Source organism: Balaenoptera borealis (assembly GCF_965194805.1).
Source record: "Balaenoptera borealis genome assembly, chromosome: 10".
NCBI lineage: Eukaryota > Metazoa > Chordata > Mammalia > Artiodactyla > Balaenopteridae > Balaenoptera > Balaenoptera borealis.
Window position 1 is genome coordinate 54,379,399 of NC_138874.1, and position 20,757 is coordinate 54,400,155.

Consider the following 20,757-nt stretch of genomic DNA (forward strand, 5'->3'; position numbering starts at 1 on the left):
TTTTTGTCTTTATGGATTTGCCTATTCTGGGCATTTCATGTAAGTGGAACCATACAATATTTGGTCTTTTGTATCTGGCTTCTTTTACTTTAGCATAAAGTTTTCAAGTTTCATCCATGTCATAGCATTTATCAGTACTTCGTTCCCTTTTATGACCGAATAATATTTCATTGCATGAATAAACCACATTTTGTATAAACATTCATCAGTTGATGGACTTCTGAGTTGTTTCTACTTTTTGGCTACTATGAATAATGCATTTACAAACATTTGTGTGCAGGTTTTTTTTGTGGACATGTGTTTTCAGTTATTATGGGTATATCCCTAGGATTGGAACTGCTGGGTCATATGGTTACTCTTTGTTTAACTTTAAGGAATTGCCAAACTGTTTTCCAAAGCAGCTGTACCATTTTAGATTCAACCATCCTCAACAAAACTTGTTATCTGACTTTCTGATTATTACCTTCCTAGTCGGTGTGAAGTGGTATTCCAGCATGGGTTTGATTTGCATTTCTCTAATGATTAATGATATCAAGCATCTTTTCATGTCCTTATTGACCACTTGTATATCTTTTTTGGAGAAGTGTCTATTCAAGTCTGTCTTAGTCATTTTGGGCTGCTATAACAAAATACTGCAGACGGGGTGGCTTATATACAGCAGAAATTTATTGCTCATAGTTCTGGAGAAGGCACCAGCATGGTTGAATTCTGGTGAAGGCCCACTTCCTGGTTCATGGTTTGTGCCTTCTCACTGTGTCCTCACATGGTGGAAGAGGCTAGGGAACTCTCTGGAGCTTCTTTTAGAAGGCACTAATCCCATTCATGAGGGTTCTACCCTCATGACTTAAGCATCTCCCAAAGGCCCCATCTTCTAATATCATTATATTGGGCTTTAGGATTTCAAAAAATGAATTTTGGGGGGACACAAACATTGTGTAATGCTTGTCATTTGGTAGCCACTAAACAAATGTTGGTTGAATTAAATGATACTAGTCATAGACGTGGAACTGGTATGTAGTAAACAATGATATCTGAAGGGGTTAATAACAACTATTATATATTAAGTACTTACTAAGTGCCTGGTACTGTATTAAGCACTGACATGCTCATTATCTCATGTAATCCTTGTAATAATCCTCTGAAACATACATTCTTCCCCCAATGTATGAAGTAAGACACCGAGGCTTAGACAGGCCAAGTAACTTGTCTAAGACTACACAGTTGATCTTGGATTAGAGCCCTTGGCTTGGATGGTAAGTGCTCATTTAAAGCACCATGTTCCCGGGAATTTCCTGGAGGTCCATTAGTTAGGACTCAACACTTCAGCTACTGAGGACCAGGGTTCGATCCCTGGTCAGGGAACTAAAATCCCACAAGCGGCGTGGCATGGCCAAAATAATAAATAAATAAATAAAATTAACCACCATGTTTCTGAGCAAGGGCAACAAGCCAAATATGAAGAACCTGGAAGATAGAGAGAAGTGGGACCAAAATGTGTACTGGTTGAGGATAGCCCTGCTAAGGTGATTGCTGCTGTCTTTTAGACTTTTGAAACTTTGAAAGACATGTTGTGTAAGAATGTTATACTAGGTTCATGTTAACAAGGAAACTATATAGCACAGGAAACTATATTCAGTATCTTGTAATAACCTATAATGGGAAAGAATCTGAAAAAGAATATATATATGTGCATATATATATGTAACTGAATCATTTTGCTGTACACTAGAAACTAACACACCAAAAAAAAAAAAAAAAAAAGTTCCCTAGGGACTTCCCTGGATGGTCCAGTGGTTAAGACTCCGTGCTCCCAATGCAGGGGGCACAGGGTGGGGGAACTAAGATCTTGCATACCACACGGCACAGCCAAAAAAAAAAAGAGAGAAACTAATACAACATTGTAAGTCAACTATACTTCAATAAAAATTAAAAAAAAAAAAACTTAAAGGTTCATTTTGCAAAAATATAATTTTTTGACATAAATCAACTATTTAAACTCTTTGAGTTTGCCAATTCCACTGCTTCTGTATTTTATTTTATTTTATTTATTTATTTTTAAAATAAATTTATTTATTTATTCATTTAATTTTTGGCTGCATTGGGTCTTCGCTGTTGCACGCGGGCTTTCTCTAGTTGCAGTGAGCGGGGGCTACTCTTTGTTGTGGGGCGCAGGCTTCTCATTGTGGTGGTTTCTCTTGTTGCAGAGCACAGGCTCTAGGCACGTGGGCTTCAGTAGTTGTGGCACATGGGCTTCAGTAGTTGTGGCTTGTGGGCTCTAGAGCGCAGGCTCAGTAGTTGTGGCGCACGGGCTTAGTTGCTCCGTGGCATGTGGGATCTTCCCGGACCAGGGCTTGAACCCGTGTCCCCTGCATTGGCAGGTGGATTCTTAACCACTGTGCCACCAGGGAAGCCCTGCTTCTGTATTTTAATTTCAAGGTTACACTTCTCTTTAACAATCTTTTTAGCTTTTTTTCTCCATTTTTAATTTTTACCTAAGAAAATTTTACCCTCCCTGGACCTCATTACCCTCTGAATCCTGGGATGGTAATTAATTCTACACTATGGTGTAAATTTTTTCACTCTCCTATGCCTCCAAGGAGATGTTTTTTTATTTTGTGTAGTTTTTCTAATTGTCTTCAGCTGGCGGGTTGTTTCAAATTATCAATTTTGTTATCACTGGAAGTGAAAGTTTCATATTCTTTTCTAACTAATAAATGTAAGATTATGTTATAATGGTATGGTGAAATTAGCACGCCCTAACTCTAGCAGAAATCTTGTTAATACTAGACTTATCTGGGAGAGGTTCCAATGCCCCAAAATATTATTTGCTTGAATATCTCCATTTTTATATTAAATGAGTTTTAATTGCTTAATACCTTGTTTATTTGTACATGTTCATGTGACAGCCATCATTCTCCGTTGCTGTAGTGGAACCACCTGCAAGTCAGCTGCCATACCAGAAGCTTTTTTCATAGCCATTACAGCATTTAACCCTAAAGTCAGCTTTGTCCCTCACTGAGTCTATGGGAGGTTAACTTACTCTGGGTCCCATAGTTAATAAGCATCATTGGGATTTGGATCCCACCAAGGACGTACTGATCTTGTATAAGATATTTTGATATTGTATGATATAACATCTTAAGGTGGACAAGCCATGAAGAAATAATACTTTCTTTTCAAAAAATCTAAATTAATTTTCTTTTATCACATACATAGTTATGATTAAGAGAATTGTTAGGTATAGTGGTCCTTCATCCCCACCACCCCCTCCCCAAACCCACTAATGCTTCATTTATTATGATGATTAGCAAAAGTAGCCTTATAAAAATATGGTATATATTCATAAAGTTGGAAACAATCACAGCATCAATGAATGCAGTTTGACTTATTCTCAAATGATGTGCATGAAAGAACTGTTGTTATGAGCAAGGAAAATACCAATTCACAGGTTATAAATATCTAGTAAAAACATTAAGAACCATTTATTTTATTTTAAACAGCAAGAGCTAATGTACACTTTGAATAAGTGTTCGGAAGTCAGGTAAATCAAACAGATTTGGGGGGAAATTGCATTTTCTTAACTAGTCATTAAGAGTTATCTATGGAAATGCCATTATAATCGTTTAGGCTAAAGCATTCCTGATAAAGATAGGCAAGTTTTTCATTTAAATCTGCACAGTTAACATGGGTATAACCTTGAGCTCCATACTTGTTGATTTCTAAGGTGGACTGTGGGGAAAATAACTTTTTTGTTTTCTTGCTATGACAAATATATCTCCTCTTGATCCCACAAGTTATTCCTAAAGGGCTTTACATTGCAGAAGCTCAAAAGGATCCCCTCAGACAGCGAAATGGTAATCTCAAGTTAGAAGAAATGTCTCTAGGACTTCCCTGGCGGTCCAGTGGTTAAGACTCTGTGCTTCCGCTGCAGGGGGCATGGGTTTCATCCCTGGGTCGACCCCTGGTTGGGGAACTAAGATCCCACATGCTCTGCGGCCAAAAAAAAAAAAAAGCCTCCGGTAAGAATATCAAGGACTGTTTATTTATTTTAGTTTCAACAAGAGCTAATGTGCCCACTGAATAAGTATTTGGATATCAAGAAAGTCAAACAGACTTTAGAAAAAATTAATTTTAGGCATTCTATAATTATAAATATTGTGGGCTCCATGTCAAGTTTTTTGTTTTTTCTCTCTACCTGAGTTAAGCTCAATGGAAAAGTTATTCATTGTCAGAGATTCCACAGGTGTTAAGCAGTGCCTCGAATATAGCTGGTGTTCTCTGTTCTATTTCTGGAATGAACAAAGGAAGGGCATCCCTTTCTCCAAACATCAGAAGCATCTCTCCAGTACAACCAGAGTTACCCAGCTGAAAGAGTAACATTTCTTGGCAGGCAAATCTTGCTTCTCCATAGATTGTGTGGGACTCGAGTAAATTAGTTCAAAAACTAAAGGGGTTAACCCTTCCTGAGTTACTGATCTCATCTCAACAAAAACCTACATACACTTATTCTCAAAATATTGCTTTACTCTGATTAGGAGACTTAGTTACATGAGGGGTTTTTCTAGCTAAAATACGAAGGTTTCAGACCTAGGATAAACCAGTCACCTCTCCTTAGTTCTCTTGAAAAGGTAGCTGTTTGTTTGTGATGAACAACTTAACAGGGGTATCATTGTTGTCTTTTGAAAGGACCAATTATGGAAAGTTGAAGGATGGAACAGAAATATTTCAAACCAGAATGGTAGAGAATTAAGGCTGATTACATCTCTTCATATGCATTCTCAATGACCAGCATTAATGCCCATGTTGTAGCGTATCTATTTATATGCATTTGTCCCCATAGTGTGACTGTCAATAGCCACAGTGCTCCCAGTGTCCTTGTACATGTTGTTACCTCCATCTGGGGCATATACTTTTATTCTGTCCCTCTATGTTAAACCAACTCCTACTTACAGTGGAAATAAATGTCACTTCCTCTGGGAAGCCTTCTCTGGTCTTGCATAGATTTCTGGGCTCATCCCCATTCTATACTACTTCATAATAATTATCTGTTTGTGTCTCTCCTGAGATGGTACGTTCCAGGGGGGGAGCGGGGAGCCCAGCACCATGTCTGCATATTGAAAGTGCCCAACACTTGTTTTAAAACAACACTATTGTTTTAACGGTTTTTGGTTATTAAATGGGGGAATTTCATTGTAAAAACATGAATTAACAAATTGGCTTGATTTTGCTAAACTTAGGAGACACCTAGGTCTAACTTTCTCAGAAAGAAGTTGTATGTGTGTAAATGCTTTGAGCTTCTCCGTGAAACAAGACAGTTTTAGGATTTTGCTATTAGATCAAAAACTGAGGGTATTGGACTTCCCTGGTGGTGCAGTGGTTAAGAATCTGCCTGCCATTGCAGGGGACACAGGTTCGAGCCCTGGTCCGGGAAGATCCCACATGCTGTGGAGCAACTAAGCCCGTACACCACAGTGACTGAGCCTGCGCTCTAGAGCCTGGGAGCCACAACTACTGAGCCCGCATGCCACAACTACTGAAGCCTGCGCACCTAGAGCCCATGCTCTGCAGCAAGAGAAGCCACCACAACGAAGAGTAGCCCCCACTCGCCGCAACGAGAGAAAGCCCGTGTGCAGCAATGAAGACCCAACGCAGCCAAAAATAAAAAATAATAAATAAATAAATAAATAAAACAAAAAAAAAACCTGAGGGTACAATGCTCTCTAGAGTCAGCTCTCTTGCATGAATAACATAGAGAGGGAGCCCGAAGGTACAGAACTTCCTTTAAAAAAAAAAAGAATAACATTAATTATAAAATACACAGGACAGACTAGGAATAATAAGAAGCATTCAATATATCATTCACAAAAGGGGAAAATTTTCTAAATTGCAGCATCCTTTGTGATTTGTTTTTGACAAAAAGCCATAGATGCTGTTATTGGATTTCGCTGTTCAAATTATGGATCTAGACTGTAATAGAGGGAGTAGACTTGTCAGTTTCAAGTTAGTACTGCGAATTGCTGAGAAGAAATTGGGGAGAGGTGATATTTTAGCCCCATTTAGTCTCTGGCATTATCTATGGTTCACCTCATTGTCAACTGTTCTCACTTGGCAGCTGCTGAAGATCACTGCTTGCTTACTTGTTCCTTAGTTCTTGCTATTGAAGAGCAGTTATTTTTACCAGCAGTAAGCAGGACTGCTAGAGAGAATGGAGTTGGATACTTGGTAGACCAGGCCCCTTAGAGGGAAAAAGCATTACTGCAGATAAGCCTCAGGGAAGGAAGTGGGGGAGGGAAGCCAGGGAAAAGCTGTGCCAGGGGATCGACTCAATCACTCACTATTAAAAACTGAGATCTCCAGTGTTAGCCTTTCAGGTTCCTATGTCTCACATGACATAAAATCAAACTAACTTTAAGATCTCCATTAGAATTGTTAAAGTATGAGCTGCCTTTTTTTTGTTATTCATATTGATTGGAAGTTTACAAAAGGTGGTACTTGGAATATCTTAACCAAGTATCACAGCAAAAGCTATGTCTCCAACAGTAAATAAGAAGAGACATATAGGAGGATTTCATGGGAGACCAGAGTGTGGCTAATATTGGAAGGATTTTGTGCTGCACAGGTGTCAATTTTGAGGAATAGTAAATAACTCGAGATTAATTTAGAAGAAGACTCCTCCTAGGCAGTGGTTTGTATGTCTAGTTTCTTGTGGGTACAGAATTGTTTATGTTTAGAAAGAGAAGTAGGATTTTGAAATTATTCATAAATTTATCTCTGAGGGCACACAATATTATCTTTTAAAAAATACACTTAGGGCTTCCCTGGTGGCGCAGTGGTTGGGAATCCGCCTGCCAATGCAGGGGGCACGGGTTCAAGCCCTGGTCCAGCGAGATCCCACATGTCACGGAGCAACTAAGCCCATGTGCCACAACTGCTGAGACGGCGCTCTAGAGCCTGCGAGCCACAACTACTGAAGCCTGTGCGCCTAGAGCCTGTGCTCTGCAACAAGAGAAGCCACTGCAATGAGAAGCCTGCACACCGCAACAAAGAGTAGCCCCCGCTTGCTGCAACTAGAGAAAGCCCACGCGCAGCAACGAAGACCCAACACAGCCAAAAATATATATTAATTAATTAATTAATTTAAAAAAATACTAATCTTCTTTGGACTTCACTGGTGGTCCAGTGGCTAAGACTCCTCGCTCCAGGCCCGGGTTCCATCCCCGGTCAGGGAACTAGATCCCACGTGCCACAGCTAAAGATCCTGCATGCCGCAACGCCCACATGCCGCAAGTAGGACCCGGTGCAGCCAAATAAATAAATAAACAAATATTAGGAAAAAAATACTAATCTTCTTGAGCTGCTGTTCTAGCCTAAAAACGATGCATGTGAGGGGGTTTTTTTTGGAAGTATTGTTGATTTACAGTATTAGTTTCAGGTGTACAACATAGTGATTCAATATTTTTATAACTAAGGGTGTGGTTTTGAAGTGTTTTTTGTTTTTGTTTTGTTTTTGGCCGCATCACACGGCATGTGGGATCTTAGTTCCCGACCAGGGACTGAACCCGTGCCCCCTGCAGTAGATGCGTGGAGTCTTAACCACTGGACCGCCAAGGAAGTCCCTTTTTTTGTGTGTGAAGATGGTTCTTTTGGGATATTTGCAAATTCTATTGTTGAGTAATGAAGAGGAATTATAGAGAGAGCAGTGTAAATGGTTAGATTCAGGCTCAAGTTCAGGTTTTAACTTGCTGTGTAACCTGAGTTAAGTAATTTTACCTCTTTGGGCCTCAGTTTATCTATGACCTAAATTTTCTCTAATGTTCTTTTTTTAGCTCTGTAATCATGTGACTTTTAAGAGAAAAGAGATAGATCTCATTTTGTAATATTTGAAAAAACCTAATACACTTGAGTTATTACAAAATTAAGTAACTCATGCAACTTAATAGTGGTTCCTTGTGGGAAAAACAAATAGATTTAAGTGACAAAAATAAGTTCTGAATAGGTTGGACTACAACACAATGTGTCTTAGTTTCTCAACTTGTCATTCATTCAACTGGATCTAGTTGTATGCATTTTGCCCTAAATAATAAGATAATGGGAATGGCTCTCGACCTCCACTTTCTCTGCTAGTAATTTCTGATTATTTTCTCCATCAAAGTTCATGTCACCTAAGCCTTGAGCTGAGATGGACAAATCGCTAGGTATAGGATTTAGAACAGATGGTCACAACTAATTGATGTTACCAATCTACTCTGTGTCCAAACAAGTATAGATCTTCATGGTGTAGTATCAGTTGGATATTTGGAGTTAATGTTAGTTCTGGTCACTTCCATTAACCCTCATTTAGCTGGGATGAGCTTTGGCTTTATTATTAACTCATTTTACAGAACACTAAACATAGACCTTCGATGTTTGCTTAGGTTGCCAAGTGCGATGTTGTGTGGTTTCATGAGTATCCCATACAGTGAAAACGCCTGTCCATGGGGCTGTAAAAAATGGACCTCTCACCAGTGTGGATATTCAGTAGACCTAACACTCTGATCCTGATTTTATTTTACTGAGGCAAACATATGGATCACACAGGTAATAAAATGATTTAAAATATATAATTATATCTTTTTTATTTTTTCGCCACACGGCACATGGGATCATAGTTCCCCAACCAGAGATCGAACCCGCGTCCTCTGCACTGGAAGCGCGGAGTCTTAACTGCTTAACGGCCAGGGAAGTCCCCTATAATTATAGCTTAATATATCATGGCCATTTTACTAAATAGTGAGCAATCAACCTGGGAAAATGTTGATGCTTTTTAAAAATGTTATTCGGCCATTCAAGGGGAGAGGCGTAATCTGTAATTGAAATGGAAGACACTTTAAGAAATGTAGGGCTACCCTTGTATGCATTGCTGATGGGAATGTAAAATGGTAAAAAATAGTTTGGCTGCAGAAAATGGTGGTTTTTTGGTGGTTCCTCAAAAAATTAAACAGAATTGTCATATGATCCAGCAGTTCTACTCCCATGTATATACTCAAATGAATTGAATGCAGGGACTCAAATAGATACTTGTATACCCATGTTCATAGCAGTATTATTCACAATAGTCAAAAGGGAGAAATGACCCAAAAGTGTATCAACAGAAGAATGGGTAACAAAATGTTGTTATTCAGCCTTAAAAAGGAATGAAATTCTTAATACATCTTACAACATGGATGAACCTTGAAAACATTATGCTAAGTGAAATAAGCCAGATGTAAAAGAACAAATATTGTGTGGTACTACTTATATGAGGTACCTAGAGCAGGCAAATTCATAGACTCAGAAAGTAGAACAGAAGTTAGCACGGGAGCGGGGAGTTACTGTTTAATGGGTACAGAGTTTCTGTTTGGAATGATGAAAAAGTTCTGGAAATGGAAAGTGGTGATACTTGCACAACATTGTGAATATACTTAATGCTACTAAATTGTACACTTTAAAATGGTTAAAATGGAAAATTTTATGTTATGTATATTTTACCACACACACAAAAATCTCCAAAGAGAAAGAAATGTAGGGTTAAAAGGTTTTGCACTCATTTTCAAATCTTGTATTTGGTCCTGTTTTTCTACCCATTCATTTCACGGTTGCTTCATTCCCCACAGAGAGCTTTTTAGCGTGGGCTCAGTATGCTTAAAGTTGCCGTGGTGGACGTGGTTAGGTCAAAATCCACTGGTTTTGCTTGCTGCTTACATTTGTTAAAAATTTTGAAAGTGGGTGGGTGAGGGAGAGGTAGTTTAAAGTGGGGAAACAATGCATGTTGGACTTCCCATTCCAACAAGAAAAGCGTGCTTTTGTGGCAGACTGAAAGGCTAGGAATCAAGGGTGATGAAATACAGGCTTTCCGGCCCTCTCTCTGTTCCCGATTTCTGGTTGTGGGAATCTGTTCTGAATCCAACTGCAAGTGGAAAACCCATCTTTGGCTGAGCAGCCAGTGAGGCCCTCCTGCCAATCCCCCAAATGTGCTGCTGAAACTTTGGCCCTGTGAGGATGGAGCTGAGGCTGTCTTCCCAAGATCTGTGCAGCTGTCAAGGTGGCTGTGATGGGACTTTGACTGGCCTCTGCACTGCATTTTGGCAGTGACCTTGAGACCTGCCAGCTCAAACAGCTGTCCTGGTTCTTCGTCTGCTGCCACTGTTACATGTCCGGGAGGCTGAAGGGAGGGGCTAAACTCCTCTGGCTCTGTCATTCCCAGGGTCTGGCAAGTTCTAACTGTGGTGCCCAGCTCTCCCAGTGCTTACCACCCACTGGGCATGGGGGCAGTTCAGGTGTATTGAGTGTGGCTGGTTGCTTGTTCCACCTCTGGCTCAGCTCCCAATCCCTGGGAAGTAAGTGGCTGTGTCTGTCCATCAGCCCGTGCACAGACAGGCTCCACGTGGGGACTTGCTTGGCAGCTCTGCGGAGAGATGCTCGGTGACAGTTGATGATCTTGGGAGGCAGAGGAGCCAGAGGTGCTTCTTCTGTCCCAAAGTTATGAATCCGCCTTCTGGAAGGGATGGATTTCTTTGGGAAATGAAGGTCATCAGAAATGTCCAGAGCAAGAGAGAGAAATCTTTTTGAAATCTCCAGCCACTCAGAGTGGCAAGTGTATTTTGAAAACTCCTCCCCCTCTCCTTGTCCTCATCCTGTCCTTTCCCTTTTAAGTGGCTTTATTATTATTTTTTAATCCGCCTTTATCATTGGACATTTATTGACAGAAATCAAATTGCTGTGTTTCTGGGCAAAGCGCCTGCTGCAGAGAGGTGTGGTTCCCGAGGAATGAGACACGCAGCCCAACAGCTGAGCCTACACTGTCCTCACATAACCTCCCTGCCTTAAATATCGCCAATATTTAGCCTTGCCTTATAAAGTAAAAATGCACAATACCTTCCAGAGTTTCAGCAAGCCCAAATGCCCCCCTCAGCTCAGTTATATCTCCTGTACGTTAAAGGCAGGACCGCGCACCCCTCCCCCCGCGCAGACCTGCCCTCGGAGCCGCCAAGAGGTTACTAATCAGGGAGAATCCGCCATCGATCCGATGGTGGAGACCTGGGGGATTTGTGTGCATTGTGTTTTTGCTGAAGCCTCCTGTGATTTCGGCGCGACCAGATCCTCTGCAGCGAACTCCATGTCGCAGCTTGTGGCTGCCTGTGTCCTGTGGTGAGAGCGGAGCCGCACAGGAGATCCTTTGTCTAGGAAGGCTAGGCAGAGAAGATCACTTTGGAGTTGCTAAGCTCTGCATTGCCATTGGCTGCACTCTTTGTGGGGCTGTTTTTGCAAAAGGCATGCCCAGCACGTCTACAGTGCTGGCAGGCCAGGGCTGCCTTTAAACACCATGATAATAATACCAAAAAGCAGTTTGCAGAACTGTTCAACTGTAGAGGCTTCCTCTGCAGAAGCGAGCAAGATGGCTACCTCGTGGGCTTCGCTGTGAAGAATGCAGAGGCTAATTAAGACAGACTTTAAGGGGAAAAAAGGGTATTTCCCTACTTCATCTTTATGCAAGGCTTTTTTTCAGTGACTTTTGAAGTATACATTTTACATAAGCTCTTTAGGTTCTGTCTAGCAAACATGTTGATGATTTTAGATGGTATAAGTAGTTTTATAGAGAATAGCCAAAAATTTTTGGGGGGGGGGAGGTGGGAGCTAATTTTTTTTCTCTTATACGGAGGCTCATTTTGCAATTTGATTTTTTTTAGGTTATAAAGGAAAACAAGAGGCCCCAGAGGGAAAAGAAGCCCAAAGTTTTAAAGGTAATCAGCTATTGATTAACTCATATTTAATATTTTTCCATTTCATATAGTATTTTTCTGTCACTTAGGGGTAAATTTGGAGTACAGTGGATGTAAATTCTCCCAGATTTTCAGTAGATAAATGAATTTTCACTCAACTAAAGTGTTTTCTCTCTCTTTCTCTCTCTCTCTCCCTCTCTCTCTTTTTTTTTTGATATGCTGCATAATATGCATATTAGCATCCTTTATTTTCAACTCCACACGAGTCTGCAGAAAGAAAACTTTATATGCAAGTGTCGTGAATAAAATTTGTGGCTTTTTTTTGTAGCTCCCTTTGTAGCATCTGCATTTGTGGTGTTGCACCAGTGTGTAAACTTCAGCTCTTAAGGAGAAAGACACTATTTAAAGTTGACAGCTATGATCCATTGTGATTTTAATGGACCTTCCATTAGACACTATTTTAAAATGTGTGATTTTTCCAAAGGAAAAGGTGCCTAGAGGTTCTAGTTCAGCTTAAAATGTGTAAGCCATTGAGGTTTTACAGCCAAATTACAATTGCTTAATCCCAAATTCTCATTATATCATCTTGAATTTGGGCATTCATGGAGGGGTAGGAATGTGTATGTTTTCTTTATTTTCAGTAGTTTGCCTAATGAGTATTCAGTAGTTACCTAATTCAGTTATAAGCTAGCAGTCTGTGTTATGAGCTTTGTACAGTATTTAAAATGGTTAATTTAAAAGCATATGACATTACTAAAAGTTCAAGACTAGCTTTAGCAAATAGGTGCTTATGTGTTAAAGGTTTCAAGTGGTATATTGCTATTATGAATGTAAGTATCCTGAGCAGTCAACCTTTTTAATTCAAGAAGGCATATTAAACAATAAAATGACTGGTCTTTAACATTATATTGTGTATATATAATTGAAAATATCTTACCTTAATCTTAGCTTTTCTTTTTGCAAATAAAGTTTTGGCACTCATAGAGGAACAACATGTTTGAACTATAGATATAGCATATTTTAAAATCTCATTTGTTTCCTCAGTCGTGTACCTTGAAAATGCTATTGACATGCAGAACCAAACCTTGCATTGCTTTCTAATCTGTCTGACCACTTTAAGTTTCTGTTTCCTGTGTGTACACAGCATTGCCATGTATATTTTTCATCAACCAACAAGTATTTATTTAATATTTACCACACAGTCATCAATGTGCCAGGCACTGTGAAATGAATGAAATTGCTTGGCACAAATTCTCACTGGGCCTGGACAAATAGAATACTGGTTATTTTCAAGGTAAATTCGACCCTTCTCTGTGTTTCTCCTGCATATTGATCCACCTGCCCCCTTTTAATCCTTTCCCCTCCCCCAATTATAGAAGAATATCCTTAAAATCCCCAAGTATATTTCTTAATCTCTTTTTACACTTTCTGTGTTGGGTGTATCCATCTCAGGTGTTTTGTCTTAAAATCTTCAAGTGAGAAATAGTTTTAGTCCTGCTGTTATAAATGGCTCTCAAATTTGTGTGGTGGGGGGTAGCGTGGGGTGGGAAAGAGCATGGAAGAAAGGGATGGAGACTGCATGGACAAACTAACATGGACTAATCTTGGTAGCTAAATCATCACCTGCCTTTCCTACAAGGTAGAATTGGACTTTGGGAATACTATTTAATTCTATGTTTATTTTGTTAGTCTGTGGGTGTCCTGTCACCTGAAATAAATTTCAGAAGTAAATATACTGTGTATTGCTTTTTTGAATCATGGCAGTGGACCCTGACTTTTAAAAAGAAATAAGTGCCTGTGGATGGCTGGAATTCATGTGCCACAGCAAGCAGAACCAAACTGTTGCTCACTTCCTCTGTAGTTATCAGTTGTTGTACAAGAGTAGAGAAATGCTCTAAAAGGAAAAAATTAATTTTTTTCCTGATGTTAGCATTTTTAAATGTTTTCTTTAATTTTCTGTTGGGCATGATTTTTTTTTGTTCTTTTTCAAAGAAAGCTTTGTTTCTCTGCCCCACAGTAGAAATGCTCAAATACTTTCAGATTTTAGCTTGATATGTGTAAAATATAGTTAGAGCAAGTGTAGAATATTATATAACCCTGAAGGAGATGTTAAGAAAATGAAATCCAACTTCTGGGAGGGAGGGTGGAGGAAAAGTAAAACTTTCCATTTAGGATTTTATGGGTGAGAACTTAACATTCCAGCTGGCTGCTACCCAGGGGATCAGTCACGGGAATCTACAGGTTAAAACTTGGTTTCCTTTCATAATTCTTTCTTTGCTTTTGGCATTGTGCCAGAGATCTACTCTTCTTCCTTTGACTCTGGCCTCTTAAGTCTTCACATCTCCTGGGTCCCTTGCTCTTAGTCAGGGTGGCTGCTACCCATAGGTATCCTGACTCATTTTCATCTTCATCTATTGGGAGGTAGTTGGATAAATGAAGAGTCTGACTAAGGAAATTGGGAATAGAATTGAAGCTTGTCTCATCCTACTCTGAACCTGCTAACTAAATACTGAATCCAGTTGTGGGGCTGAAATTGCCTGGTGTGTCTCACACCTCTCATCTTTAAACAATCTATTATCTATTATCTATATCAAAAACATGTATGCATTCTATTACAATTCAAAATTTAAAACTATACATAGTGATCTCAAATCCCAGACTATAGAGAGCATTTTCCTCGAGCTGAAATGACAGTTTCTGTCCAAAGCACTCTAATGGCCAGAATGGGTACCAAATGATGGGGGTGAGGGTGGGGGAGCTCAGCACAAACTCCTGCCCCCACTGGGGCTGAAGGACCAGGTTCCTGCTCAGGCGCTCTTGTTGATCACTGGAGTTGATCTGTCTTCATAGATGGCAGCAGGTTAGCTGTGCTATAATTGTTTGCTTGACTCTTGAGTAAGGTGAAGGTGTGAGATGATTTCAGGCCTTGATTCATGAACTTGTACTTGTGAGTGGCATGGTTTGGAACTCCTCTCGGTCGAAACATTTATGTAAATAATCACTATTTTGTGTTTCGGGGTGGGAGAAAGTCAATATCACTTTGGTTAGGTTGTCAGTCCCTGTCCCTAGAGAAAATCAGATTACACAGTCAGTTGGGAGTATTGGGGAGAATTTAATAAAGGGATTGTTTAAAAGGTGTGGGCAGGGTTCAGAAAAATCTAGGGATGGCAGAGCATCCCAGGACTAATGACAGCAGAGAGATATTGCCACTCCTAGGCCTGAAGGGGCAGGGGCTTTTGTGTGGCCTTTGATAATGGGATCTTTCTTGAAGAGAAAGTCATGGGGAGGTGGGTATGGAAATAAATACTCTGCCATCCAGTTTCCTGCTGCTTTCATTGGTTGATGCCAATCAGAAGCCAAAAGGAAAAAGGGAGCCTACTGATGATGAAATGTATCTTGTTCCACCTCCCTTGTCATGTAAGAGGGTGTAGAAGTTGGAGTGGGGACCTGAAGGGCAAAGCAAACATACATTCAGCATCACTACTGACCACAGGGTCAGTATGGTAGGGTCAAAAATAGTACCAGAATCATGATTATGTAAGAAAGTAACACTCGACAGGGTTGGGTGAAGTTTATATAAGAACTCTATACTATTTTTGCAACTTACCTGAAAATCTAAAATCATGTCAAAATAAAAAGTGTGGGTATCCCTGAGAATGAACTGCATTTATACATTCTGTAATTTCTTGTCTGGTAAGGGACATTTTTCTAGCTATTTGATTATAAAATATCATCAAAGTATTATTTGGAAGAACTGGGTGAACAAATATAAAGAAATGTCAGTGGATATTAAACCAGGAAACTGTCTACAAATGATTTAGAAATGAAAAAAAAAAGAAAAAAGAAAACTAAGTGATCTTCCTGCTAGCTTCTCTGCTGGCAGCCCTGTTCTTCACTGTTTCCTTCCTTCCTTGATGATGCTGATAAAAGTAGAACGAGTGGTTGTTGGGGGGGCAGGGGGTGGGATGGGGGTAAATAAGACATGTTTCACGGGGAGAGAAGGACATGACACTGACGTGTAGCTATAGTGATAAGTCTTTTAGAAACGTTTTAAAAGGAGAATCAAATCGTAAATGAATCACATTCATATGTGGTCTTGATTTACATGACAGTGTTATTCAAAATATTTAGTACCATCATTGCCTGGCACACAGTTAATGCTCAATATGTGTTGTTTCTTGAACAACAGTATTATTAACATTCGATAAATACTTTTTTAGCCCATACTAAATGCTGGGCTACAATGGTGTGTAAAACCAAACTGATTTCAGCCCTCAAGGAGATTAAATGTTGCTGAGGAAAGGCCAAAAAAAATTAAAGACAAATTAATAAATTACAAATTGTGGCATATACTTTGAAGGAAACAAAGAAACAAAAAAAAATTTGCCAAGACAGGGGAAAACACCCCCTAGGGAAATTTACTTGGTATCTTTGAGAACTATTCCCTTCATTTGTAAATTGTTACATACACTAGTGAGGGTTTAAAACTACCAAATTAGATACAATTGAGTTACCCTGTTTATCTTAAAAATTCATTAAGCTATAAGAAATGAAAGATAACAGGGTTACTAAAGATTTTTTTTCTGTGCACACTTATCTACAACTTTGTTTCAGTTAGTTAAAGAAATCATTGGTAAAATGATAAACTTTTCTTAACTCTAGTTATAAAGTAACATTCCATGACTTATAGCAGCAACATGTTACAAATTTTAGTGACATCCTATACTGAGCTTGATGGTTGTTCAGGGGGGAAAAAAGCCATTTGATAGTCTTTTTTTTTGGCTGCACTATGCGGCATGCGGATCTTAATTGCCTGACCAGGGATCAAAACTGCACCCCCTGCAGTGGAAGCATGGAGTCTTAACCACTGGACCGCCAGGGAAGTCCCTTAGTCTTACATAGTCCCAGGCAAAGAATCCCAGACTTCTGAATATAACAGACCATGGGGGCAGTGGGAGGGCGAGGGGGGGCAGGGGGGCGGGGCAGGGGAGATTCAGAGTGGTGAGAGCATCCACAAAGGGATACCAGCTTTATAAACAAAGCAAGCAAGCAAACAAAACAATAACAACAAAAAAACCCCACAAACATATAAATTGGAAGAAGATAATCTCAGAATATAGGGTGGTCATATAAAATTTAATAATTTAGCCTTATGATTCAACACATGGTCCTTATTTTCCTCATGTCATAAGCTGGCAAAAACTATCAAAGACTAGTGCTTATCCATCAGTGTTTATTCACACGCTCAAAGGCACACATGGGGCTTCTGGTTTGCATACCCAGAAATTGTAACATAGCATTTTGACCAGGGACGATGAGACTGAGTTCAGGCTGAGAACTCAGACTCAGGGCTGAGTTCTCACTAAGTCAGCTCACACACAGTCAAATCATTCATTTATCATCGGAGCACGAACATTTCCAGTGATTCAAAATTCATGTCCATTTTGTAATTTCTAGGAATGATCCCAAACAGAGAATCAGAGTGAATAGAAGCCAAGTGGGGTGAATAGGCTTGAAGAAAATTTCATTCAGGCTACAAAAAAAGTCTGTTGAATTCTTCCTAGCTTAGAAAAGAACATATGCTTTGTGTCTTGAATCCTTATGCTCATCTGATAATGTGTTTGTGTTTTGAGAGTGCTAGATTCATACTGTTTTCTGAGGTCTGCCTTCCTTATTGTATAGCTCTCCATCTATTGGCTAGAATATCATCTCAATACACAGGTAAAAAGAGCCAAATAAGAACTGTTAAATTTTTGTTAAAACCTCACGAGTATCTTAAGTCATTTTCAAGTTATAATTAATTTTATAATGGAATGCCTTTCAATATTCAAAATGTGTCATAAAAATAATGTTTTTAAAGATGTGATGGCAAGGGAACTTCCCTGGTGGTGCAGTGGTTAAGAATCCACCTGCCAATGCAGGGGACACGGGTTCAAGCCCTGGGCTGGGAAGATCCCACATGCTGCGGCACAGCTAGGCCCATGTGCCACAACTACTGAGCCTGCGCTCTAGAGCCCATTAGCCACAACTACTGAAGCCCCGGTGCCTAGAGCCCGTGCTCTGCAACAAGAGAAACCACTTCAGTGAGAAGCCCATGCACCGAAATGAAGAGCAGCCCCCGCTTGCTGTAACTAGAGAAAGCCCACGCACAGCAACAAAGACCCAACATAGCCTAAATAAATAAATAAATAGATAAATAAATAAAACATCATTTAAAAACCTTTGGTAAAAAGAAGATGTGATGGCAAGATTTATCCACCACAGTGGCCTATTCAAGAGAATGAAGATTACAGTGTCATTCTTTAACCTGTTCTGATGCTTCGTAGTTTGAAATACTGTTTTAGTCCTTTTTGAGCTAAAAACAGGACTTTCTGCACATGAAAAATTTTAAGGGAAGAGATGTTACAGTTTTATTATCTATGTTTACAATTAATGATAATATGAATTTGATTAAAGCATAGGTTCTTTTCATGGTTTTAGGGAACCAGATGTTAAACAGTAAACTTATTTTAGCAACTGAGTTATTTTTAAGTAAATTATTTATTTTAAGCATTATATTGTGTGTTTAATTTTAAATATAGTATACAAAAATACACACTCATAAAATACACACTCATAGGATCATAAGATTGTTATAGACTTAAGTGAATTATTTAATACATGTTACATTGCCTAGGACAGCTTGACATATAGTAATTTCTCAATTAGTGGTATTATTACATCTAAAGGTATAATTTATCCTACTAAAAATATTAAGTGAGCCTTTAAGAAAATGTGTATTTTCTTAGCAATATGTTCCCTTGCCTTATTTGAGAAATATAAACCTGTATTACAAAAAGCCTTTTCTTTCCTTTTAAAAATGTCACTTCTGCCTTTTGTAAAAAGAATTATCAGAAAGGAGTCTTTAAACCTTGAATATATTAAATTTCTCTCTTTCCTGTTTTATTTATATGTATATATTTTATAGAATCAATAATTCTATAATAAAGACTAGAATATCATCACTATGAAAAATAATCTCACAGCTGATGTTTAGTTTCAATTATAGAATTCAGCTGCAAAGAAAAACTCGGACTAGGATGAAGACATTTGAAACAGGATATAAGTTATAGGGATGTTTGCAAGTTCTGTACCTTAAGCATGATTTCTTCCAGATAAGAATCACATAAGAAAGTTCTCACTAAATTATCACAAAATTTATCTTAGATATCTGAATATATCTTTTTCTTAGAAAAAAATGTTTTTCTTAATATCTTGTGTATTCATTCTACTTTAGAAAGGGAAAAAAATCTAATAACTGTGTATTCCACTTCTTGAAGTAAGTTTAATGTTATTTTAGACATAACTTCTGTGAAAATAGAAAACACAAATCTGAAATTTTCTGAGTATTTAATTTTTTCTTTTGCTGCTTGGCGTGTGGGATCTTAGTTTTCTGACCAGGGATCTAACCCATGCCCTCTGCATTGGAAGTGCGGAGTCTTAACCACTGGACCACCAGGGAAGTCCCCGAGTATTTAATTTTGATATCATAGGTATTTAGGGCTTTTGATTACTTTTATTAATTAATTAATTTATTTATTTATTTATTTATGGCTGTGTTGGGTCTTCGTTTCTGTGCAAGGGCTTCCTCTAGTTGCGGCAAGTGGGGGCCACTCTTCATCGCGGTGCGCGGGCCTCTCACTATCACGGCCTCTCTTGTTGCGGAGCACAGGCTCCAGACGCGCAGGCTCAGTAGTTGTGGCTCACGGACCTAGTTGCTCCGCGGCATGTGGGATCTTCCCAGACCAGGGCTCGAACCTGTGTCCCCTGCATTGGCAGGCAGACTCTCAACCACTGCGCCACCAGGGAAGCCCTGGATTACTCTTTTTAAAAAAATTAATTAATTTATTTATTTATGGCTGCGTTGGGTCTTCGTTGCTGCGTGCAGGCTTTCTTTAATTGCGGCGAGCGGGGGCTACTCTTGTGGTGCGCAGGCTTCTCATTGAGGTGGCTTTTTTTGTTGCAGAGCATGGTCTCTAGGCATGTGGACTTCAGTAGTTGTGGCATGTGGGCTCAGTAGTTGTGGCTCACGGGCTGTAGAGTGCAGGCTCAGTAGTTGTGGCGCATGGGATTAGTTGCTCTGTGGCACGTGGGATCTTCTGAGACCAGGGCTCGAACCCGTGTCCCCTGCGTTGGCAGGTGGGTTCTTAACCACTGAGCCACCAGGGAAGCCCTATTTTCATTACCTTTAAAAGGGGAACAGTAACTAATCCACACTGTTGTTTAGCATATTACATAATTTTAAATTTACTGAATTTATCCCATCCAGAGTGGATGTTCAATAAATGATAGCTATCATCATCATGATTGTTTTTGTTATGGTTGTTAATATAAAATAAAATCCTTTATAGAATATTGATGTGTTTAGATTTTTTTTTTTTTTTTTTTTTTTTTTTTTTTTTTTTTTTTTTTTTTGGCTGTGTTGGGTCCTCGTTTCCGTGCGAGGGCTCTCTCTAGCTGTGGCAAGCGGGGACCACTCCTCATCGCGGCGCGCAGGCCTCCCACCATCGCGGCCCCTCCCGCTGCGGAGCACAGGCTCCAGACGCGCAGGCTCAGTATTTGTGGCTCACGGGCCCAGTTGCTCCGCGGCACGCGGGATCCTCCCAGACTAGAGCCCGAACCCGCGTCCCCTGCATCGGCAGGCAGACTCTCAGCCACTGCGCCACCAGGGAAGCCCCTAGATTTTTAGTTGCTTTCATTATTCGTTAAACTAGATTGTAAACCTCTTAAGCTTAGAGCAGCATTCAACTTTGTGTCTGCAGTCTTAATGTAATATCTTGTGCCTACAACTCAATAAATGTTGGTTTAATGAGTGATTGAATTAATGCATTTCATAGCCTAACCTTATTTAGTCAGTTAGGTCTGAAGTGTAGAAATTATTATAGTGACATCTGGGTATACAAGGGAAACTGTACTTTCTGAAATCATCAGGCCAGCCTTGAATAGTGTTGATAATGAATTGCTATGGAAATCAGGATAT

General features: G+C 39.5%; 1 protein-coding gene across 10 annotated transcripts in view; it reads left to right on the forward strand.

Annotated features, from left to right (window-relative positions):
* Nucleotides 1-20,757, forward strand: part of TET1 (tet methylcytosine dioxygenase 1) — a 147,982-nt gene that overhangs the window by 41,540 nt on the left and 85,685 nt on the right. For 8 of the 10 annotated variants that reach the window (XM_082408571.1, XM_082408575.1, XM_082408572.1 and 5 more), the window contains one exon: nt 11,706-11,759. The exons of 1 other annotated variant lie outside the window; for it this stretch is intronic. In XM_082408571.1, coding sequence (XP_082264697.1) covers nt 11,706-11,759 — 54 coding nt within the window. Of the gene's footprint in view, nt 1-11,172; nt 11,485-11,705; nt 11,760-20,757 lie in introns of those variants that run through there. One more of the 10 variants, XM_082408570.1, reaches the window with a different exon arrangement.